Source organism: Balaenoptera borealis (genome assembly GCF_965194805.1).
Source record: "Balaenoptera borealis genome assembly, chromosome: 18".
Taxonomy (NCBI): domain Eukaryota; kingdom Metazoa; phylum Chordata; class Mammalia; order Artiodactyla; family Balaenopteridae; genus Balaenoptera; species Balaenoptera borealis.
In genome coordinates, this window is record NC_138877.1 from 25,757,847 (window position 1) to 25,782,968 (window position 25,122).

General features: G+C 38.6%; 1 protein-coding gene across 3 annotated transcripts in view; it reads left to right on the forward strand.

The window, feature by feature from the left end:
- Positions 1 to 4,733: 4,733 nt before the first annotated feature.
- Positions 4,734 to 25,122, forward strand: part of VWA8 (von Willebrand factor A domain containing 8) — a 364,407-nt gene continuing 344,018 nt past the window's right edge. For all 3 annotated transcript variants that reach the window (XM_082365255.1, XM_082365257.1, XM_082365256.1), the window contains exons 1-2: positions 4,734 to 5,020; positions 22,287 to 22,364. In XM_082365255.1, the coding sequence (XP_082221381.1) occupies positions 4,858 to 5,020; positions 22,287 to 22,364 (241 nt within the window). In that variant the 5' untranslated portion in view covers positions 4,734 to 4,857. The remainder of the gene's footprint in view (positions 5,021 to 22,286; positions 22,365 to 25,122) is intronic.

Below are 25,122 nucleotides of genomic sequence, written 5' to 3' on the forward strand. Positions count from 1 at the left end.
TTCCTTCCTCATTAATTCTATTCTCACCTTCAGGAACTCCTGAACTCTGGACTTGTACATTGGACCTCCTGGGCGGATCTTCTAATTTTGAAATATTTTCTTTGTCTTTTTGTTCCCCTTTCTGGAGGATTTAATCTAATTTTATCCTCTAAACTTTCTGCTGAGTTCATTTTATCTCTGCCATAAAAATTAGTCTTTACACGTGACTAACTTTTGCCTTTGTTGATTCTTTTTCTTATCTTTGTTTTTCACTTCATTAATTTTTGTTTATGTCTTTATTATTCCTTCTTTCAACTTCCTTTGGATTTAATCTATTACTATTTTTTAAACTTCTTAAGTTGACAAATTAGCCTATTAATTTTTAGACTCTAAGCACAATATGGCTTTAGTGCCACATCACAGGATTTAATAGGAGGCATTTTCATTAATGTTCAGTTTCAAGTGTTTTCTAATTTTTTTCTTTGACTCATGAGTATATAGAAGTATACCTATTATTTTAATTTTCCTAAAATTGATTTCTCATTTGATGGCATTAAGATCATAAATAATGTCCTCTATTTTTTTATTTTTGTTGACACTTGCTTTGTAGCTTTTAATATAACCCATTTCTTCTTCTTTTTTTTTTATAAATTTATTTATTTATTTATTTTTGGCTGCATTGGGTCTTCATTGCTGCACGCAGGCTCTAGTTGCGTCAAGCGGGGGATACTCTTCGTTGCGGTGCGTGGCCTTCTCATGGCGGTGGCTTCTCTTGTTGTGGAGCACAGGCTCTAGGCACGCGGGTTTCAGTAGTTGTGGCTAGTGGGCTCTAGAGTACAGGCTCAGTATTTGTGGCGCACAGGCCTAGTTGCTCCGTGGCATGTGGGATCTTCCCAGACCAGGGCTCGAACCCATCTCCCCTGCATTGGTAGGCGGATTCCCAACCACTGCGCCACCAGGGAAGCCCTATAACCCATTTCTAATGTTTTACTTGTTCTTGCAAATAACAGGCCCTCTCCAACTGATGCTTTTTGATTTTTTTGTATGTTCATCAGATAAAGCTTCTTAATTGTGCTGCTCAAATATCCTATATATCTACTGAGTTCACTTTAAATTAAAATCATTGGCTTACATTTTTCTTCATAACATGCAAATACTGTATCATGCCTTAAACCCATCTGAGTTTCAAGTAAAAGCCACAATTCTTAGAGGGAAAAAAATAGTTCTACCTAGAATCAGGAAGACAGATGTGATTTTTTGCTGTTTCCCTTTGCAAATTTTTTTTGTAGTCCACCATTTAGCTAACTGTGCAGCCCTTTGTCAGTTCTGGCGTTATGCTGGTGTCTTCAGTCTACTCCCTGCCCTGTTGGTGCCCCTATAGCTATGGGCACCAGGGACAGTAGATATCCCCAGGGCAACCAGCACCTTCAGTGAGTCCTTACCTTCCCAGACTCTTCTTCCAGCTTCATTCCTGGTTTCAGAGAATTTCCCCTACTTTCACATAAATTTACAAATTCATTTTAAATGAAAATTTAAACTAGTTTATCCAGCATTATTAGGTGTTTTGTAGTGGGAGAGTTTCTGCTAGTGTAACTTTCTTACTTTACTCCTCTCTCCCTCTCGCTCTTTTCCTGCCAGTGTCCTAGTTTAAAAACATTTTATGGATGTAAAAGGGCCATCATCTGTTTTCTTCTTTCCTTTTTCCCCCAATTCCCTGCTCAGTTTTTATTTTATTTTATTCTATTGTATTTATTTTATTTTTTATTCTGGTTACTTGCAGATGAAGGGAGAGCACTTAACAAAGTGTTGACGAGGATAAAGAGGTGGGACAGCCTTCGCAGCAAAACAGTAACAGAAAGAACTGTTGTCCAGCTTTATAACTGAAATATGTGGGATGTAGGTGATCTCCTATAGTTATGGCTAAAGATGCATCTTCTTGGGCCCTTTCAGACCTACTGGATCAGAATCTCAGGGTAGGGGTGGGGAATGAAGCCTGAGAGTGGACATTTTAACAAGTTGTCCGGATGGTCAGGAGGCACACTAATGTCTGGGAACCACTGGTATGGACCTTTGATTTCTCAGTAGGGTGGGCAGTAAGGAGGGATGAAGCAATTGGACATAGCATGGATGGATTATTAATTGCACTTTCCATCTAGTTACAGTAATGTGGCAGGCAAGAAATATTCCTCCCAGACTCTGGAAAAAGTTTAACAGTAAATACCAAATTTTGGCAGTGTGTTTTATCAAAAGTACTAGTTATTTTAGGGAGAATTTGAGAGAGAAGTTACCTAGAGGTTATGATGGACATCTCTTAAAATAAAACACCTCTGGTTCATCTATTGAACTTTCCTAAGGTCTACTCTTCTACTCTTTCTCATTCAGCCTCATAGCCACAAACTGGGGTCTCTTGTTTCAAGTTTTGTTTTTTTTTTACCGCCACATACCTAGAACTTGATGCTTCCTGTCTTACTCAATTCATAGTTCCTGTCACAGATTAAAATATTATGATCAGATTGATCAAATATGATCAACTGGGTCATCTAGTGGTGACCCAATTTGCCTATAAGATGAAGTCCAACTTCTTCATTTGAGATTACCCAGCCATTCAAGATTCTTCAGTCTATAATCTTTTCCTCTTTCTCTGACAATACCTTGCCACTCTCCAAAGACTATGCCTCTCTCACCTGGCTGGTTTCAATATCTCTGTAAATTAATCAGGCTTGTCAGGACTCTAAGCCTCTACTCATGCTTTCTATCACTCTTCTTTGTTTATCTAAATCTAAACTAGCGTTCAAAGTGAAGCTCAGATGCTACCTTTTCTCTGGTTGCATTTTCTTCTTCACATTGCAGATCTGTCAATCCAAAAACCCTTCACCATTTTTCCACTTCCCAGAGGTTAACATGCAAACCCTTTCCCCTTGCATACAACATAGCCCCACTTTCTCTTTCTGGTCGCATCTCTACAAACTACTTTATGCACTTGACCTGCAGACACAGTGACTCACTTTCTGATTCTCAGTCTTGCCATGCATTTTTAGCTTTCTGTACCTTTGTACCTGTTCTTTCCTTTGCCAGATATGACTTGCCCTTTTCTCAGCCTGAAAAATTCTTGCATATCCTTCAAGAACCTCTTCAAACATTACCTTCTCTGTGAAATCTCCCTGACTTCTCCCAGGTGAAGCACTCCACCCCAGAGTACTTTGAGTCTAAATATCCTAAACATGTGTCTCATTGTGTTGTAATTCTTTATTTGTATGTCTGTGTTCTATACTTGATGTGAGCCTATTGCTACACAGTACCTGGCAGAATACTGTTATCTAATAGTTGCTCAGTAAACGTTGCCCAATGACTGAACACTGTAACCTGTATTGATCTCCCCAGTGCTGTAACTGCAAGGGCTCTTAGTGCTTATACAAATCATTTTGCTAAATTGCCTTAGATTATTCTTTCACTGTTTGAAGCATGTTCTAGATTCCAGTAAGATTAAATGGAGATGCCCTGGCCAAGGTACTTAACTCTCCCAGCCTCAGTTTCTTCATCTGTAAAATGGGTGATAATAATAGCACCTCAATCAAAGTGTTGCTGTGTAAAATGAGACAATGCATTAAAATATTCAGCACAATGCCTGACACACTCAAAGTGGCAGAAGCATTTCATAAACTGTTACATTCTACATTTATGTCATTATCCCTTAGTATTCTCAGAGGGTTGATGTGAAGATTATATGAGAACATATATGTGAAACCATGTTGTAATGCACTATGCAAACCTAGTTACCTTTATTTTCACTGTCTCCGCAACTAGGTTAGAAGCCCATTTCAGCCTGAACACATTAAGTCCAATCCTCAGCAAGATGCACAAAGCCTTACCCAGCTCAGCTTCTTTCTTTTAAAGTCTCCCATCTTCTTCTCAGCACCCATCACAGGGTCATCCACATGTTAGGCACTCAAGGTAGATTTAAATATAGTAACAGCTCTAGAATTAGTAAGGCCTTTAGCTGAAAGTGAAGCCTTCTGCATTCTTTTTGTTTGATGGTTGTTTTGTATAACTTGCTTGAAACATTTTTCCTTGGTCAATGTACTCCTAATATTTTGGAGACGCTGTATAATTGTATTAGGCTTAGTTTGCTTTGTGGTAGGACCACTTCCCCTTTTGGCATGGATAACAGGGAGGCAGCCTTAGCCAGGGTCCTACTTTTTTCTCTTACTAAAGACATAAATTATATAACTCTTGCACTGCAGAACGACTGAAAAAGTGTTTGATTTGGGTCCTTTCTGACATTTTGGCAACTTCTATGTATCACTCCCGTTTAGAATTTATTAAAGTGTGGTAGTACAACATGTAGAAAAAATAAAAGGGTAAGGCTTTCAGGTACTGATTGGAAACACAGGTATGGGTACAAGGAATCCAGATAGGTGAAAGTTCCCACAATCTTCAGAAAACGTACTCAATTTCTGAAAAGGCTTTGAAGCAGTGTACAGGGAAAGCGCAATATATTAAGACAGGGCCATTAACCAAGAGAGTCAAATGCTTCTTAAACCCTTAAGCATTTCCTCAACTCCCGAGCACAGGGGAACGACTAGAGGCCTGCCTGGGGAATCCACGGGGACCATCGCAGGTGAGGGCGAGGAGGGCGAGGCGCGCTCCGGAGCCACAGGCTTGCAGATGCTCCGCCCGGCGGCGGGAGCCGATTCCCTTCGCCCCGCTGGGCCAGGGCGGCCCGAGACGGCTGAGCCGGCCGCGCCGGGGGAAGGAGTTTCCGGCGGACTCGGCGCGGTGCCGCTTCCTGTCCCCCTCGTCGCACCGCCTCACGCCGCTCGTCCGGGACGCGGCTCGCACCGGATCCCCCTCCCTGTGCCCGGCGACGCCCCCGGCCCCATGCAGTCCCGGCTCCTGCTCCTCGGGGCCCCGGGCGGCCGCGGAGGCCCGGCTGCGCGGCGCGTGCGGCTGCTCCTGCGGCAGGTGGTGCGGCGCCAGCCGGGCGGCGACGCGCGGAGCTCGGAGGTCAAACTGCTGCACGCCGGGGCGGGGGCCGACACAGGTAACCCCGGGACGCCTCGCCTCCGCGTGGGGCCCCTGCGCACCTCCGCCCCCCCCCACTCCCTGCTGCTTCAACTGGGGAGGAGCGCTGCGCCGGGAGCCAGGAGATCGAGGTTCTAGTCTCCACCTCGCCGCTAACTGCTGTGTAACGCGGGGCCAGGCGCTTGCACTCTCTGAGCCTCATTATGTAACCCGTGGGAATTGGACTTAGGTTTCTGATGACCTGGAATAGTGCTTTCTCCTTACCGCACTGCTTCTTTCACCCCCCGCCCCCCCCACCCACCCCGGGATTCTGACATAGATTACAGCACACGCAGAGCTTAATGCAGCAGCCCTCAGAGGGTGTTGAAAGCTGGACTTGACCTTGCTCTCTGAGTCTCAAGGGCCTGGAAGTCAGTCTGTGCCATGTTCCAGACAGGGTTAGTGGCGGCTTAGAAGTGTACGTTCTCGCCAAAGGACTCCTCGTTAGGTTTTAAATGTATCCACGAGCTTTTCCAAGTTTTACTTGGAGTTTTCATTTCTCACAGATTCACAGTTTCTTAGAACTGAAAACCACAATTTAATTTAGTTAAAACCCCTGACTCTATAATTGAGGTAATTGAGACCCAGAAAGGAAAAGTGACTTCCAGAAGATCACACAGCTAACCCTAGGCTGTGAAAGCGCAGAGTCCTAACCACTGGACCACCAGGGAATTCCCAGCTCTGATTTCTAAGCGCAGTATTTCTTGGCTCTATCTGAGATGGTTTTAGGGATCTGTGTGTTTGTGTGTGTGTGTGCGTGTGTGGGTGTGTGTGAGCGCGCTGGAGTTAGAGCATCTGTGCTGGTTAAGGGAAGGGATGATGTATGTTGTCGCTCCACGTGAATGGCTAAGTGATTCTAGGTAAGATTTTGTCAGTGTCATTGCTTAGAATAACGGAGGTATTCACCTGAAACTGCTAGTTTCATGGTTCTTCTTGCGCCCCCCATCCCAATAATTTTCCTTGTCAGAAGTGAGAGGGTTTAAGTCCCATCCATTTCATCATTCATTCATTAAACAAAAAAATTTTTTTCTTTTTCCTGTATAGGGTTGTGATTTGAGATTTTGCCCCTTTATCAATTATTATGCTTCTAGGGTGTTTGTTTGTTCATTTGTTTTTTAGTCTTTGAGTTGTTTATTTGTTAGTTTCTCCTTTGTCCTAGAAGGCAGAGGTCAATGGTAGAAGTGTAGCATAATCTATAACTCGTGCTTTGGAGTGAACAGTCTGAGTTGGAGCCCATCTCTGCACCGTCTAGGTATGGGGATTTGAGGGTAGGTTACTTAATTTTGTGTCCCAGTTTCCTTAACTGTAAAATGAGGATAAGGAAAGTATATTTGCTAGGGTTGTTGTAAGGATTTAGTTTATACAATCCCTGGCACATATTAATGTTCAATAAAAATTAGCTTCTTTATTATTCTTAGTGTATGTTATTTTCAGCTATGTGAGATTTATTGTTTCCTTGGCTTTAGAAGAAATGAAACCAGTTCCTTTTAGGTTTGAACTGTGAGAACTGTCTAGGTAGGCTGATGGAACAGGGTTAATTCATGGGAACTTTAAAAAGAAAAATGTTCTTTATACATGAATAATACATATTGATTATAAAAACATTAGACACGGCCTAAAAATTTGTGGTATGTCCAGCAAATCAAAGTACAGGCTTTGCTTCAAATATGAGAGTCATGTACACATTACAAACAACATATTAATTTCTTAGACTCAGTCACTTAGCATGACACCACATGGAGTAAATTATGTTAACCCTACTTGCCTTGCCACTGCAAAGATTCTCAAGGTTGAAGGTATGAGGGCTGTGGATAAATGTACCTGAAAACTCACCAGAGATCTGGACTCAAGTAAGAACAGCTGTGAGCCAGGTAAACAGGAGGCAAGTTCTGGGCTTCCCTGGGACATAACATTGGCCATCAGGGTTGAAGTGTCCCATTTTGAACCGGATGTCACACACAGACAAATGTAAACCACAAATAGCATTATGCTGTAATGAATTACAGTTTAGATTGGAAAGATGCTCTCAGCTGCACTCAGACATGTGACTAGTAATTCACCTCTCTGCAAGTAATTGACCTTGCTTCCTAGTAGTTTGGAAAAAGAACAACACGGATAAAAATTATATACTGTTCTTATCTCTCCTGGGCTGTATGTATGTCTTATTTATCTTTATATTCCTTTTTGTGCATGTCAACTCTTTGTACCTAAGAAGTATTCAGTGGCTTATTATCTTCCAGTTCATGCAGAGAGGGAGCAGGAGAGGCTGGAATTGCCTTGTTGGCTTTCAAGACAGGAACTTTATAAAGCCTGAGAAGCAGAGGGAAGAGAGGGTCATTTTGTTTAAAAAAAAAAAAAAAAATCCCCAAACCCACTGCTTTTTATCTTTTGCTATTAGGTAGTCTAAACATCCGTAATTTGTAAATTCTTTATATCTCTTTACACTTCAATTGGTTGTATTGTCTCTTGGTTTTAGGAACAAAGCGGTTAACAAGGAGGTTAGCTACTGCAAAGAGTTGGGTTTTTTTTTGTTTTTTGTTTTTTGGACGGCTGCGCGGCTTGTGGGATCTTAGTTCCCCGACCAGGGATTGAACCCAGGCCCTCAGCAGTGAGAGTGCAGAGTCCTAACCACTGGACCGCCAGGGAATTGCCTGCAAAGAGTTTTCATAACGATTATTGTAGTGTTTTCACAGAAGGAGCCAAACTAGTTCAGTAGGATTCTGATATCAGACAGGCTCAGATATACTATAGATTAAGATCAAATGATAAATCTGGAAACATAACTCTATAAATCCACTGTGACACATTGAGTGCCATCCTTTTACACCGTTATTATTAAAGGGGTTCACTATTTTATCTTTCTGACTTTTGTGTATAAGTTTGTTTATAGAAATATTTTAAAATATTGATACTTTTTGTACAAGAAATCTATGTTCATTGTAGTGAAAAATACAGACAAATCCCCTAAAATATAATCTTTCCATGCAAATTCATGATTGTCATTTTTTTTTGTGTGTTACTACTATCAGTTTTTGTAAAATATATATATAATATGCATTTATAGAAATACATATTTCTTTTTAAAAAATGGAATCATGTATGTTTTACAGTTTATTCTCACTTAGCCATTATTGTTAACGTACTAACATAGTGATAAATATTGCTATGGATGGTCATTTTAAATAGGCATTAAGTTCATACATTTATCCATATAATTTATTTTACCAGTTTCCCATGCTTAGACATTCAGGTTGTCTATTTTTAAATATATAAACAATGCAGTAAACATCCATCCATATGTATTTTTGTAACTTTAAGATTATATCCTTGGGTTATAATAGAACTAATGACTTTGGGGAAGGGAAGTATAGAACTCCTGCTTCAATTCAGAAATATGGTGTAAAGGGAAAAACTGTACTGTGTGTGTGCAGGTCTTAGCTCTGTATTTACTAGGTGTTGAACTTTGGGGAAATTATTAACTACTTTGAACCTGCAGCAGGCTATTTTGACCCTGAGGACATTGTGACTTTTGTGTATTAAAGAATTTAGCAGTAAAATCCCAGAACAGTTGGAACCTAATAAATTGCTGGACAAACAATTTATTGGGAACATGCAGACTAGCCTGGAAATTGCTGATATATTTGGTTTTCTCTTGGGTCTAAGTTTTGTATTAAAAAAAAACAATGGTGACACTTACGGGTTCTTAACCAGGGGTAATTCCCGTTCCCCAGGGGACATTTGGCAGTGTCTGAAGGCATTTTTTGGTTGTCCTAACCAGGAGGAAGGGGGTGCTGCTGGTATCTAGTGGGTGGAGGCCCGTGAATCTGCTAAACATTCTACAATGCACAGGACAGCCCCTAACAATAAAGAATCATTTGGCCCAAAATGTCAGTCGTGCTGGCTGTTGAGAAACCCTGAACTAAACCAACTTCTTTGGTTGGTTTAGTTCAAAGCTACAAGTCATTGAATTGTGAGTCCATTTCAGAGTCGAATGTCCTAAGGTGTGTATATTCATTAACTTAATGTGTAGTTTACAGTTCAGAAGGCATTAAGCATTAAGCATCTCCCATTTTAGGAGAAGGGCTACCACAGATGTGCCTGAAATACGTAACTAAGAAAAGCATTTTTGAGATTGGTAAAGATTTTGACAATAGAACAGCTTTGAAATATCTGAGGAAAATACCCATATTTCTCCTGGGTTAGCCAAGAACTAAATACAACTTATTAATCATATAAAAAATTTAAAGTCTTATTAGAAACTATCAATACAAAATAAAACTCTGACAAAGCTATATACTAAAAAATTTGTTATTGATTAAACATTGAAGAAAGAGCAAAATCTTTTTGGTATTCAGTCCACGCTGATGGCCACAAAGGAAAACAGAGTTGCAGAAGATATAATTGGTGAAATTCTATATGGACAAAAAAAGTGATTGATAAATCCTCACTCTAAAATAATTCTTTAAATAAAAGAAAAATAAAAATGTGTTCTATAAAAATTGATCAAGGAGTTCTTTTGGCTTAATTTTGGTCGAAAGCTAACTTACTTGATGAAAATTTGTGAACGCTAGTATTATTCTCATTAAAATGTTTGTTTTCAGAATATCCTCAGGGTCAAAATGTTGTATATTCCTCTCTGAGTATGTATCTTCTTTGTAAAATAGGGATAGCTACACTTGCTTTGCCTGCCTTTACCTTACAAAAATTGTTGTGTTAGTCAGCAGTCATTAGGATTTTTTTTTTAATTTTAATTTTTATTTATTTATTTATTTATGGCTGTGTTGGGTCTTCGTTTCTGTGCGAGGGCTTTCTCTAGTTGCGGCAAGTTGGGGCCACTCTTCATCGCGGTGCGCGGGCCTCTCACTATCGCGGCCTCTCTTCTTGCGGAGCACAGGCTCCAGACGCGCAAGCTCAGTAGTTGTGGCTCACGGGCCCAGCTGCTCCGCGGCATGTGGGATCTTCCCAGACCAGGGCTCGAACCCGTGCCCCCTGCATTGGCAGGCAGATTCTCAACCACTGCGCCACCAGGGAAGCCCAGCTACCGTCTCTTTTTGAAAATAGATAAAAAGCTCATCTTTAACTGTCAGAAAATGTATGTTATTTCTTTATTTCCTTGATTTGTATTGCAATTACACTTACTCCTCATAATTTTATCTTAATATATTCTTATTCTTGAAAGTTTTATCTTTATCATATTTTTCTGCAATGAAAAATGTCTAAATGTTAAAATGTTTCTATCATTGTAATTATTAGAGCACAATTGTTCAAAAGAACATCAATATGTTTCAAATTTTTTTAAAAACTAAAATTTTGTGGAAACATACCTATTAATAACATGAGTAGCACTTTTTCCCAGTTGACTATAAATTACTGTAATTGATATTCCCTAATTTTATTGCTGGAATATAAAGAATTTTGATATAGCAATATCACTCAATTTTTTGCAGACTTTCTAAGTAAAAAATATGTTGATTTATTATCAAAATGACATTTTTAATGATCTATAAACTGGCAACTTGATTATAGCCTTTTCATTTTGTTCATGGCAAAGAATTGGAAACCACTTGACTTGCAAGTAAAGTCACTGACCCAGCCAATAGAATCATTCCACCTCAATATCTGGGAAGTTCACTAAAAAGCCTTCACCAAAATTTATCAAATGGCTATGGTTATTTTCTCACATAGAGGCTGCTTTTTTATTCTAATGTACTCAGAAAGAGTTGTTAAAATAAAACTTTCATTCAACATACCTTTGCCACCACAATATTTTTTGGAGAAAACGCTTTTACTTTATCACGTTTAAATACTTTCTGTCAAATTCTTAGTTTTCATAATTAACAGAGGTAGTCTGTACTGTCAATCCAATCAGCCAAATTAGACTTTCTGGCAGAAAAAGTATTTTTCCCTTTCAATTCAAATGAATGTGTTAATGTATATTTTAAGGAATGTTATAAAAACCACTGAAAAATAAATTATGGGACACATTTTGAAGGCTAGATTACTAAAGGCAGTAAAGCCAACAATAAAGGAATCTCGTGGTTACATATTTAAGTTATTTATTTCATAATATATGCTAATATAGTTTTGCTCTTTCATGTATAGTAAAGTAATATAGTTAAAATAATTTATTTATGTAAAGAGGACTGTGGCAGAAGTCATGATATTATTTTATTAAATGTGTAATGAACTTTGTTTATGGGGCTTAGAGAACAGTTAAATAGAAATCATGTATAACAATCAGTAATAAATTCATCCATTTCTTTAGACCTCATGATCAATCTTTGCCATTGTATTTAGTGGAACAGAACACTATTTGGTTCAGAAGCTAGTATATAACCTTTTCATTATAAGAGTTAGAAAATAGCATTTTATAAGATGAGGAATGACTATATCGGAATGAATATTTCATGATGATGTTTGTTTGAGAATAACTTTTTATCTACCTTTTTGAAAGATACACATCTGATCTGAAACATTTAAAAGTTTCCCCTGTGGTTTTTATCCAGTGTATTGTGAAAAATTTGGTAGTGCTGAAACCTATTTCAGTTACATTAAAATGAATCAGCATTAATAATGTATACTACTTCAGATGTTCAGAGGTGCCTTTTTTTTTTTCTGTGAATAGCATGTTCTCAAGATAAGAATTGAGAAAAGCTGAACAAATAGCTTACCTTTAAGGTTGTGAAAAGCCAGTTGTTTTTGTTTTTGTTTTTTGTTTTTTTTTAATCAGTCATCAATTTTATACACGTCAGTGTATACATGTCAATCCCAATCGCCCAATTCAGCACACCACCATGCCCACCCCACCGCGGTTTTCCCCCCTTGGTGTCCATACGTTTGTTCTTTACATCTGTGTCTCAACTTCTGCCTTGCAAACCAGTTCATCTGTACCATTTTTCTAGGTTCCACATACATGCGTTAATATACGATATTTGTTTTTCTCTTTCTGACTTACTTCACTCTGTATGACAGTCTCTACATCCATCCACGTCTCAACAAATGACTCAATTTTGTTCCTTTTTATGGCTGAGTAATATTCCATTGTATATATGTGCCACATCTTCTTTATCCATTCGTCTGTTGATGGGCATTTAGGTTGCTTCCATGACCTGGCTATTGTAAATAGTGCTACAATGAACATTGGGGTGCATGTGTCTTTTTGAATTATGGTTTTCTCTGGGTATATGCCCAGTAGTGGGATTGCTGGGTCATATGGTAATTCTATTTTTAGTTTTTTAAGGAACCTCCATATTGTTCTCCATAGTGGCTGTATCAATTTACATTCCCAGCAACAGTGCAAGAGGGTTCCCTTTTCTCCACACCCTCTCCAGCATTTGTTGTTTGTAGATTTTCTGATGATGCCCGTTCTAACTGGTGTGAGGTGATACCTCATTGTAGTTTTGATTTGCATTTCTCTAATAATTAGTGATGTTGAGCAGCTTTTCATGTGCTTCTTGGCCATCTGTATGTCTTCTTTGGAGAAATGTCTATTTAGGTCTTCTGCCCATTTTTGGATTGGGTTGTTTGTTTCTTTAATATTGAGCTGAATGAGCTGTTTATATATTTTGGAGATTAATCCTTTGTCCGTAGATTTGTTTGCAAATATTTTCTCCCATTCTGAGGGTTGTCTTTTCGTCTTGTTTATGGTTTCCTTTGCTGTGCAAAAGCTTTGAAGTTTCATTAGGTCCCATTTGTTTATTTTTGTTTTTATTTCCATGACTCTAGGAGGTGGATCAAAAAAGATCTTGCTGTGATTTATGTCAAAGAGTGTTCTTCCTATGTTTTCCTCTAAGAGTTTTATAGTGTCCAGTCTTACATTTAGGTCTCGAATCCATTTTGAGTTTATTTTTGTGTATGGTGTTAGGGAGTATTCTAATTTCATTCTTTTACATGTAGCTGTCCAGTTTTCCCAGCACCACTTATTGAAGAGACTGTCTTTTCTCCATTGTATATCTTTGCCTCCTTTGTCATAGATTAGTTGACCATAGGTGCATGGGTTTATCTCTGGGCTTTCTATCTTGTTCCATTGATCTATGTTTCTGTTTTTGTGCCAGTACCATATTGTCTTGATTACTGTAGCTTTGTAGTATAGTCTGAAGTCAGGGAGTCTGATTCCTCCAGCTCCGTTTTTTTCCCTCAAGACTGCTTTGGCTATTCAGGGTCTTTTGTGTCTCCATACAAATTTTAAGATGATTTGTTCTAGTTCTGTAAAAAATGCCATTGGTAATTTGATAGAGATTGCATTGAATCTGTAGATTGCTTTGGGTAGTATAGTCATTTTCACAATATTGATTCTTCCAATCCAAGAACATGGTATATCTCTCCATCTGTTGGTATCATCTTTAATTTCTTTCATCAGTGTCTTATAGTTTTCTGCATACAGGTCTTTTGTCTCCCTAGGAAGGTTTATTCCTAGGTGTTTTATTCTTTTTGTTGCAATGGTAAATGGGAGTGTTTCCTTAATTTCTCTTTCAGATTTTTCATCATTAGTGTATAGGAATGCAAGAGATTTCTGTGCATTAATTTTGTATCCTGCAACTTTACCAAATTCATTGATTAGCTCTAGTAGTTTTCTGGTGGCATGTTTAGGATTCTCTATGTATAGTATCATGTCATCTGCAAACAGTGATAGTTTTACTTCTTTTCCAATTTGTATTCCTTTTATTTCTTTTTCTTCTCTGATTGCTGTGGCTAGGACTTCCAAAACTACGTTGAATAATAGTGGTGAGAGTGGACATCCTTGTCTCATTCCTGATCTTAGAGGAAATGCTTTCAGTTTTTCACCATTGAGAATGATGTTTGCTGTGGGTTTGTCGTACATGGCCTTTATTATGTTGAGGTAGGTTCGCTCTATGCCCACTTTCTAGAGAGTTTTTTATCATAAATGGGTGTTGAATTTTGTCAAAAGCTTTTTCTGCCTCTATTGAGATGATCATATGGTTTTTATTCTTCAATTTGTTAATATGGTGTATCACATTGATTGATTTGCGTATATTGAAGAACCCTTTCATCCCTGGGATAAATCCCACTTGATCGTGGTGTATGATCCTTTTAATGCGTTGTTGCATTCTGTTTGCTAGTATTTTGTTGAGGATTTTTGCATCTATATTCATCAGTGATATTGGTCTGTAATTTTCTTTTTTTGTAGTATCTTTGTCTGGTTTTAGTATCAGGGTGATGGTGGCCTCATAGAATGAGTTTGGGAGTGTTCCTTCGTCTGCAATTTTTTGGAAGAGTTTGAGAAGGATGGGTGTTAGCTCTTCTCTAAATGTTTGATAGAATTCACCTGTGAAGCCATCTGGTCCTGGACTTTTGTTTGTTGGAAGATTTTTAATCACAGTTTCAATTTCATTACTTGTGATTGGTCTGTTCATATTTTCTGTTTCTTCCTGATTCAGTCTTGGAAGGTTATACCTTTCTAAGAATTTGTCCATTTCTTCCAGGTTGTCCATTTTATCGTCATAGAGTTGCTTGTAGTAGTCTCTTTGGATGCTTTGTAGTTCTGCGGTGTCTGTTGTAACTTCTCCTTTTTCATTTCTAATTTTATTGATTTGAGTCCTCTCCCTCTTTTTCTTGATGAGTCTGGCTAATGGTTTATCAATTTTGTTTATCTTCTCAAAGAACCAGCTTTTAGTTTTATTGATCTTTGCTATTGTTTTCTTTGTTTCTATTTCATTTATTTCCGCTCTGATCTTTATGATTTCTTTCCTTCTGCTAACTTTGGGTTTTGTTTGTTCTTCTTTCTCTAGTTCCTTTATGTGTAAGGTTAGATTGTTTACTTGAGATTTTTCTTGTTTCTTTAGGTAGGCTTGTATAGCTATAAACTTCCCTCTTAGAACTGCTTTTGCTGCATCCCATAGGTTTTGGATTGTCGCGTTTTCATTGTCATTTGTCTCTAGGTATTTTTTGATTTCCTCTTTGATTTCTTCGGTGATCTCTTGGTTATTTAGTAATGTATTGTTTAGCCTCCATGTGTTTGTGGTTTTTACGTTTTTTTCCCTGTAATTCATTTCTAATCTCATAGCGTTGTGGTCAGAAAAGATGCTTGATATGACTTCAATTTTCTTAAATTTACTGAGGCTTGATTTGTGACCCAAGATGTGATCTATCCTGGAGAATGTTCTGTGTGCACTTGAGAAGAAAGTGTAATCTGCTGTTTTTGGATGGAATGTCCTATAAATATCAATTAAATCTCTTTGATCTATTGTGTCATTTAAAGCTTCTGTTTCCTTATTTATTTTCATTTTGGATGATCTGTCCATTGGTGTAAGTGAGGTGTTAAAGTCCCCCACTATTATTGTGTTACTGTCGATTTCCTCTTTTATAGCTGTTAGCAGTTGCCTTATGTATTGAGGTGCTCCTATGTTGGGTGCATATATATTTATAATTGTTATATCTTCTTCTTGGATTGATCCCTTGATCATTATGTAGTGTCCTTCCTTGTCTCTTGTAACATTCTTTATTTTAAAGTCTATTTTATCTGATACGAGTATAGCTACTCCAGCTTTTTTTTGATTTCCATTTGCATGGAATATCTTTTTCCATCCCCTCACTTTCAGTCTGTATGTGTCCCTAGGTCTGAAGTGGGTCTCTTGTAGACAGCATATATATGGTTCTTGTTTTTGTATCCATTCAGCAAGCCTGTGTCTTTTGGTTGGAGCATTTAATCCATTCACGTTTAAGGTAATTATCGATATGTATGTTCCTATGACCATTTTCTTAATTGTTTTGGGTTTGTTTTTGTAGGTCCTTTTCTTCTCTTGTGTTTCCCACTTAGAGAAGTTCCTTTAGCATTTGTTGTAGAGCTGGTTTGGTGGTGCTGAATTCTCTTAGCTTTTGCTTGTCTGTAAAGCTTTTGATTTCTCCATCGAATCTAAATGAGATCCTTGCCGGGTAAAGTAATCTTGGTTGTAGGTTCTTCCTTTTCATCACTTTAAGTATATCATACCACTCCCTTCTGACTTGTAGAGTTTCTGCTGAGAAATCAGCTGTTAACCTTATGGGAGTTCCCTTGTATGTTATTTGTCGTTTTTCCCTTGCTGCTTTCAATAATTTTTCTTTGTCTTTAATTTTTGCCAATTTGATTACTCTGTGTCTCGGCGTGTTTCTCCTTGGGTTTATCCTGTATGGGACTCTCTGTGCTTCCTGGACTTGGGTGGCTATTTCCTTTCCCATGTTAGGGAAGTTTTTGACTACAGTCTCTTCAAATATTTTCTCTGGTCCTTTCTCTCTCTCTTCTCCTTCTGGGACCCCTATAATGCGAATGTTGTTGCGTTTAATGTTGTCCCAGAGGTCTCTTAGGCTGTCTTCATTTCTTTTCATTCTTTTTTCTTTAGTCTGTTCTGCAGCAGTGAATTCCACCATTCTGTCCTCCAGGTCACTTATCCGTTCTTCTGCCTCAGTTATTCTGCTATTGATTCCTTCTAGTGTAGTTTTCATTTCAGTTGTTGTATTGTTCATCTCTGTTTGTTTGTTCTTTAATTCTTCTAGGTCTTTGTTAAACATTTCTTGCATCTTCTTGATCTTTGCCTGCATTCTTATTCCGAGGTCCTGGATCACCTTCACTATCATTATTCTGAATTCTTTTTCTAGAAGGTTGCCTATCTCCACTTCAATTAGTTGTTTTTCTGGGGTTTTATCTTGTTCCTTCATCTGGTATATAGCCCTTTGCCTTTTCATCTTGTCTATCTTTCTGTGAATGTGTTTTTTTTCCCACAGGCTGCAGGATTATAGTTTTTCTTGCTTCTGCTGTCTTCCCTCTGGTGGTTGAGGCTATCTAAGAGGCTTGATGGGAGGCTCTGGTGGTGGGTAGAGCTGACTGTTGCTGTGGTGGTCAGAGCTCAGTAAAACTGTAATCCACTTGACTGTTGATGGGTGGGGCTGGGTTCCCTCCCTGTTGGTTGTTTTGCCTGAGGCAACCCAACACTGGAGCCTACCTGGGCTCTTTGGTGGGGCTAATGACAGACTCTGGGAGGGCTGTCGCCAAGGAGCACTCCCCAGAACTCCCTCCGCCAGCATCTTCGTCCCCACGGTAAAACAGAGCCACCCCGGCCTCCACAGGAGACCCTCCAACACTAGCAGGTAGGTCTGGTTCAGTCTCCCCAGGGGTCACTGCTTCTTCCCCTGGGTCCCTATGCGCACACTGTTTTGTGTGCACCCTCCAAGAGTGGAGTCTCTGTTTCCCCCAGTCCTGTCAAAGTCCTGCAATCAATTCCCACTAGGCTTCAAAGCCTGATTCTCTATGAATTCCTCCTCCCGTTGCTGGACCCCCAGGTTGGGAAGCCTGACATGGGGCTCAGAACCTTCACTCCAGTGGGTGGACTTCTGTGGTATAAGTGTTCTCCAGTCTGTGAGTCACCCACCCAGCAGTTATGGGATTTGATTTTACTCTGATTGCGCCCCTCCTACCATCTCATTGTGGCTTCTCCTTTGTCTTTGGATGTGGGGTATCTTTTTTGGTGAGTTCCAGTGTCTTCCTGTCGATGATTGTCCAGCAGCTAGTTATGATTCTGGTGTTCTCGCAAGAGGGAGTGAGAGCACGTCCTTCTACGCCGCCATCTTGGTTCCTCTCCGTCTCACAGCCCGAAAAGCCAGTTTTTGAAGCTTTTTTTACTTTGCTCTCTGAGCTCTCCCATCTTGGATTATTTGACAATACTACTCACACTTCCTCACTCTGCAATATACTGTATCTGACACAGGCTAACACAGGCCAAAATACTCTGATCAATTCTAAAGCTACTCTTCACTTTTAGTAGAACTATATGAGATGGAAAGAGCATTCCTAGGCAGGTTTATGTTGGTTTGAATACTTTTGAAAACAGGCTTCTCCTCAACCATAATTAAATATGCCCCTTTGTTTGGTCCCCTGGAGCAACGCAGCGTTCACCATAGTAAACTAAGTGAGAGAAGGGCTCCTGAAAAGACCTGTGGGGATGGAGAGCCTGCAGGGCCATTCTCAGTCAGGTTAATGTTAGGGAGAACACATGGAAGTGAAGATCTGAAAACTGATCCCCTTCAGACTGCCATGCTCTGTCCCCTTGGAAAGTCCTTGTGTACCCTAATTTAAAGACTCTTAATGTAAAGGAGCCATAATCAATAGTTGTACAGTGTGAGAAATGCTATTACAGAAGGATGAGCCAGATACTATGCAGAAGGACAGGAATGGAGTGATCAATACTTGAGTGAGGTGGAGATCATGCAAAAGGAAAAGTTAGGGTAGATTCAGTAGGGAGATGAAGATATCTGAGGAGTACTTGTGTGAAGGAAAAGTGTGGGAGATGTGGAAGGGCTTCTAGGTCAAGGGAATAAAGCATCAGTTGCTGAGATAAGAATACAAGAGGTAGAGCTGGTTGGAGATGGTTGGACAACATACATAGAGAATATAGAGTTCCGTGTTTCTCATGTTAAATTTGAGGTGTCTCTGGAATATCAGAGTAAAGTGTCCAACAGGCTACTGAGAGGTATGGAACTCGGGAGAGAGATCTGAGCCAAAGTAGACATATAAGACTTTAATTGTACAGAGATCAAATGTGGGCTATGGGTACGGATTAGATGACTCAGTCAAGTGTAGCATGGTAACAGCAGATGGCCAAGAACCTAAGCATTTGAGGCAGGAAGGGCAAATGCCTAACCACTATGAATGTCTTTTTCCTCTTTGCCTACAGCAGACGTGGCTAATTGATCACTGCCCTGTTTCTTAATGAGTCCAATTTCCATTGTGATTTCTTCTTTGGGTTTTTTGGAAGCCTGTTTCTTGATTTCCAAATGTTTAGAGATTTGCCAGTTATCTTTTTGGTACTAAGTTCTAGTTGAATTCCATTTTGATCAGAAAGCATACTTTGTATGATTTTAGTCCTTCGAAATTTATTAAGACTTGCATTATGGTGCAACCGAAGATCTAGTTTGATGAATGTTTCATGTGCATTTAAAAAGAATATGCATTCTGCCATTGTTGGGTGTAGTGTTCTATAAAGGTCATTTAGGTTAAGTGGTTAATAAGGTTTTTAGATCTTTACTTCTACACTTGGTCTTAGCCAAAAGGCCAAGAACTGGTTGTTTTTATTTCTATATCCTTCTTTTTTTTTTTTTTTTTCTACTCTTCCATCACTTACTGAGAGAGATATAGTAAAATATCCAGATATGATTTTGAATTTTTCTCTTCCTCCTTTCAGTTCTGTCAGTTTTTGCTTTATGTTTATTCCCCAGCTCCCTTTTTGCCAGTCACCACCTTAGGCTTGCTGTCTTCCCCCACAAAGGGTCACAGCTCCTTTCAGAAGTTATTCTAAATACACTCACTCTCTCTCCTTGCTCTCTCCTGGCCCCTTCAGGCCCAGTGGTGGCAATGGCTTTCTGTTATTGCTAGTCCCAGGGTACTGCACCATCCTTGTTGGTTTTCCCAAACTTTACCCATACCTTCATAAATGGTTCCTTTATTATTCTCTCCTCAGTTATTCATTTTGAATGGACTATCAGTTTCTTGCTGGGCCCCTGATTGATAATGGATATATTTAGGAAAAGCATTTCAGTCAATAGGAAAATCCAGTGCAAAAAGAAAAAGCCTGAAATGAATATATGTCTGACATGCTCAAGGAGTAGCAAAGAGACCCACGTGGCTGGAGTAGAATAAGTGAGGAGGACACTAGTAGGAGATGAGCTCAGGAGGAAAATGGGGTGCCAGATCAGAAATAGCCTTTTAGGCCATTGCAAAGATGGGGGTTGAGCAGAGGAGTGGCATTACTTGGTTCCTATTTTCTTATGATCACTGTGGCTGCTCTGTTGAGAATTAACTGTAGGGTGCAAGGGTTGAGACAGGAGATCTGTAAGGGGGTGAGAGGTAATGCTGTTTAAATGAGAAAATGAACTTAAGTAGTAAACCCCTACCTGGCTTGGGTCAGCATTGTGGTGGTAGAGGATGTAGAGAGAAGTGGGCAATACTACATATATATGTAGTGCAGAGTCACTACAGTTTTCTGATGGGTTGTGGGAAAGAAAAGTTAAGAATGGCTGCAAGATTTCTGGTCTGAGAAGCTGGAAGGATTAAGTTGCCATGAGTAGAATTGGGGAATACTGTGGATGGAACACACACAGATCAGAAGTTCAGTTTTGAATATGTCAACTTGAAGCTGACTGTTAGGCACCTCAGAGTCTGTTGGTATCCATGCTTCGAGTTCTGTGGTCTGGATTAGAGATATAAATTTGGGAGCAAGCAACATATTAGTTGCACTTAAAGGCATAAGACTAGATGAGCTCATCAAGGAGAGGTTATAGATAGAAAAGAAAAGAGGCTAGAACCGGCCCTCCGCACCCAGTGATCAGAAGTTGAGGAGAGGAAGAAAAGGCAAAGAAGACTTGAGTCATGATGAGGTAGGAGGAAAAGAGAGGAGGTGAGAGGGCAAGGAGAAGAGGGTAAGGAGAGAGAGAGAGAGAGAGAGAGAGTGGTGCAATCCCTGTGGAGTGAGTCGTGATTGGACGCAGGGCTCTGACTCCACTCCAGAAATCACAGTGGTCAGCTCTTCCTGCTACCTGTACCCTGGCAGCCAAGCTGTGGCTAATGACATAGGCTTGGCCAGTTCAATGTTCCTGCCCATGACTTTGAGTCATGAGGGGGTTGTGCAAAGGCTGCAGGAACAGTTTATTTATGGCAGTGTCCTTTTTATTAGAAGATATATCTGAAGACTTTAAGGATGAAGAATCATGACTTTTGCATCTTAAGGTAGTGTGTTTCCAACTTTCCTACAGGTTTGAGAAATATCAAAATAAAATGAGAGAAAAAGTTGCCCTCTGACTGTGTTGTCCCACAGTATGGATCTAATGGTGTCTGGGGTGGTATCTCAGTGAGTTTATCCTGGGGTGTGACTTTGACTGTGCTTCCTGTTGCCTTCCCTAACATATTGTGGACTAGTTTCTGAGCCTAGGTCTCTTCATGATGGGTTCATGTTTCCTGTGAGGTATTTCATAGAACCGCTGTAACAAAAACCCCAATGTCCTCATACTAACCCAGTTTGAGATGGAGTTTCTGTTACAGTAGTTCTGTGAAATAGCTCACAGGAACCATGGGTTACTTAGAGTCAAGATTAAATGAAATAACATAAATAAATATGTCTATAATAGTATTTGCCAAATAGCTGATACTCAGTATTAGCTGATGTCTAGACTAATTCAGAGGAAAATTCCTTTGATTTACACTCTAAATGTATGTGCATTCTGTATTAGAAAGTATACCTGTGTTTTACACAATGTTTCTACTTATCTCTTAATTTACCACATACCTGTAATATATTTCTTCATCTATAAAAACTTTTTTTTCCATAGATTTACAAATTTCCTCATTTATAAAGTCTCTGTCTCACATATTTGGGGAATGTGTAAAGGACTTAGAAGATAGTAATCATTCAACAAGTGTTGGCTGTTGTTAGTACCATGATTTAAGGCCTTATTCTCCAGGATACCTCACTAGCTCAAAACTGGCAGTGTTGAAAGATGTGTTTTGCACAGCTACTTTTTCTAAGTGTTTTTGAGCCCTTTCCAAGTGAAGTTCCAGTTGCAGATGGGATCAATATGTCTATTTTGCTGTTGGAGAGAGCAAAGCAGAGATTGTTTGGTTCACTCCTGCACTTTAGAAGATCAACCAGAAATTAATGTTACTTTAATAAATTAGAACCATGTAGAAGTGACTGAGAGCTTTTGCTCTGTTTTGCTTGTTTCACGTAGGAATTCTTGGCATATATGCCACTGGGGCTTTGCTCTTTTCATGTACCTAGAAATGTTGAATTTGGGAGTTATGTTGCTAGAGAGCTTGAAGTTGTATGTAGTAAAAATAAGAACCTATAAAGATGTAAAAAGGTTGCAAATACATGTTAAAGATACCACCTTATGGGTGCTTTGGATGATCTTAAACAAAAATGCATCCTTCTGTATTGTTGACTTTATTAGTATTGCTATTAATGAGAAAATAAAGCTGGTTAATATATTTTATAGTATTTCACCGTTTTGCTAAAATAGCATTTAAAAAGTGAATTTCACCGACACTTCACTTCTTCCTTATATATATAACTTATACTATGGATACTAGTTGTACAGCGTAGTGCCTGACATAGACAGGTGTTTCTACGGATGCCCAACACAGACAGATCTGTGGTACACACATCCCTCTCTGTAGGTCAGGACAATCATTGTTGCAAAAGCCATAGTGTGTTGTTTTCTTACTTGTCTCTTGTAACGGTTGTGTTTCTGTATTCTCTTTTTAGGCGATACAGTTAATATTGGAGATGTATCCTACAAGTTGAAAACGCCTAAGAGCCCGGAACTTGTGCCACAGAACTACTGTAAGAAACAATCATTTATTTTATGAATTTATCACTTTGTATCACTTCATCCATGAATATTTCAGTAAAATATTTATTTTTCCACATATTGCTGTTTCTGTTTCAACTGAAATAAAATTTATACTTAATAAAATGCACAGATCTTAAGTATTCATTTTGATTAGTTTTGACAATTTTATAAATGTGTATAACCACCAAGATTGCTTTCATCACCTCTGAATGTTCTCTTGTGCCCCCTCCCTGCTCTCCTGCTCTCCTGCTCTGGAAGCCACTGTTCTATTTTCTACCATGGTAGATTAGTTTTGCCAATCTAATTCGTTCTTCAGCTTTCTATAAATAGAATCATATAGTATAGTTTTTTTTGTGTGTGTGTTTTTGGTTTCTTTCCACCGAGAATAATTTTGAGGTTCATCCATATTCCTGTACCGATCAGCTTGCTTTTAATTGCTGAGTAATATTCCATTGTATAAATATACCATAATTTATTTGTTCTTTTGTTGATGGACAGTTGGATGGTTTCCATTTTTGGACTTTTATGAGAAAGGTACTGTGAACATTCCTATACAAGTCTTGTAGTCATAAGTTTTCACTTATCTTAAATAAATAACTAGGAGTTGATGTGTCATAGGGTGCATGCCTGTTTAACTTTACTAAACACTGCCAAAAAGTTCTCCAAAGTAGTTGTACTGTTTTACCCTTTGACCAACAGCAGTGTTCCACATCCTTGCCAACCTTGCCATCCTTTTAGATTTTACTCATTCTACAAAGTGTGAAATGGTAACTCATCATGGTTTTTGTTTTATAACAGCTGTATTGAAATACAATTCATATACCATAAAATTCACCTTTTTAAAGTGTACAACTCAGTGGTTTTTAGCATATTCACAGAGTTGTGCAACCATGCCACTATCTAACTTTAGAACATTTTTCATCAAGTCAAAAAGAAACCTCACACTCATTAATAGTCACTCCCTGTTTCGTCCTCCTCCTCTTCCCCCTGCTGCCCCTCTAGCCTTTGGCAATCATTAATATACTTTCTGTTTCTTTGGATTTGCCTATTCTTAACATTTCATATAAATGGGATCATATAATACATGGCCTTTGTGTTTGGCTTATTTCACTTATAATGTTTTCAAGGTTCATTCATATTGTAGCATGTATCAGTGCTTCATTCCTTTTTACAGCTAAATAGTGTTCAGTTGTATGGATATACCACTTTTTGTTTATTCATTCATCAGTTTTGGGATATTATGAATAATACTGCTATAAATATTCATATACAAGTTTTTATACAGATGTATGTTTTCAGTTTTCTTGGATATGTGTCTAGGAGTAGAATTGCTAGGTTATATGGTAACTCTGTTTAACATTTCCAGGAATTATCAAACTGTTTTCCAAAGAGGCTGTACCATTTTATATTCCCACCAGCAATGTACGAGGGTTCCAGTTTCTCCATATCTTCAACACTTATTATTGTCTGTCCTTTTTATTGTAGCCATCTTCATGGGTATGAAGTGGTATCTCATTATTTTTTCGATTTGAATTTCTCTAATGACTCACGATCACTTCTTTGCTCAAAATCATGTCAATTCTTTTCTCAAAATTCTTTAAAGCACTCTAACACCTTAGGAACAAAGGTCAATCCTTACCTTTCATGATCTAGTCTCAGCCTCATCTCCTGTCACTGTACTTCCCCTATTCTATGTTCCAGTCATTGGGCACAATATAAAATAATTTTTTGTTCACTCTTCAGATTCTTTCAGTAGACAATGTGCTCCTTGAGGGAGAATATCTCACTTTCATCCAATACAAATTTCCATTGACTCTACCTCCTAAATGGCTCTGCGATCTGTCCTCTCCACTCTGTCCCACTTCTCTTTTACTGTATTTTTTTTGAGGTTTTTTCTGTTGGCTTTTTTTTTTTTTTTTTTTTTTTTTTGGCCATGCCACATGCATGCAGGATCTTAGTTCCCCGACCAGGAATCAAACCCATGCCCCCTGCAGTGGAAGTGCAGCGTCTTGACCACTGGACCACCAGGGAAGTCCCTTGAGTTATTTTCTTAGTGGTAATCCTAGGGGTTATAATTAACAGTTTAACTTAAAACAAACTTGTTCATATTAATACTAACTTAATTTCAATAGTATATAAAAACTTCGTTCCAGTATAGCTCTGTTCCCTTCTACTTCCTTTGTACTATTATTGTCATACAAATTATAGCTTTATATATTAAAAATCTAGTGACACAATTTTATAATTATCATTTTATGAAATTGTCTTTTAAATCAGATAGAAGAAAAGAGTTACAAACAAAAATATGTTTATATTGCTTTTACATTTACATATATAGTTACCTTTACTGGGATGCTATTGTGTGGATTTGAGTTACTGTCTAGTGTGCTTTTATTTCGGCCTGAAAGAAGGACACTCTTTAGTATTTTTTATAGGGCAGATCTGCTAGAGATGAATTCTCAGTTTTTATTTGTCTGGAAATTTCTTAATTTCACCTTTACTGTTTGAAGAATTCTTGGTTGACAGTGTTTTCTTTTCAGCACTTTGAATATGTCATCTTACTGCCTCTGGCCTCCATAGTTTCTGATGAGAAGTCAGTTATTAATTTTATTAAGGATCCCCTCTATGTGATGAATCACCTTTCTCTCTGCTATCAAGATATTTTCTCTTTGTCTTTGTCTTTTGATAATTTGACTATGATGTGTCTGAATGTGGTCTCTATGAGTTTTCCTACCTGATGTTTGTTGA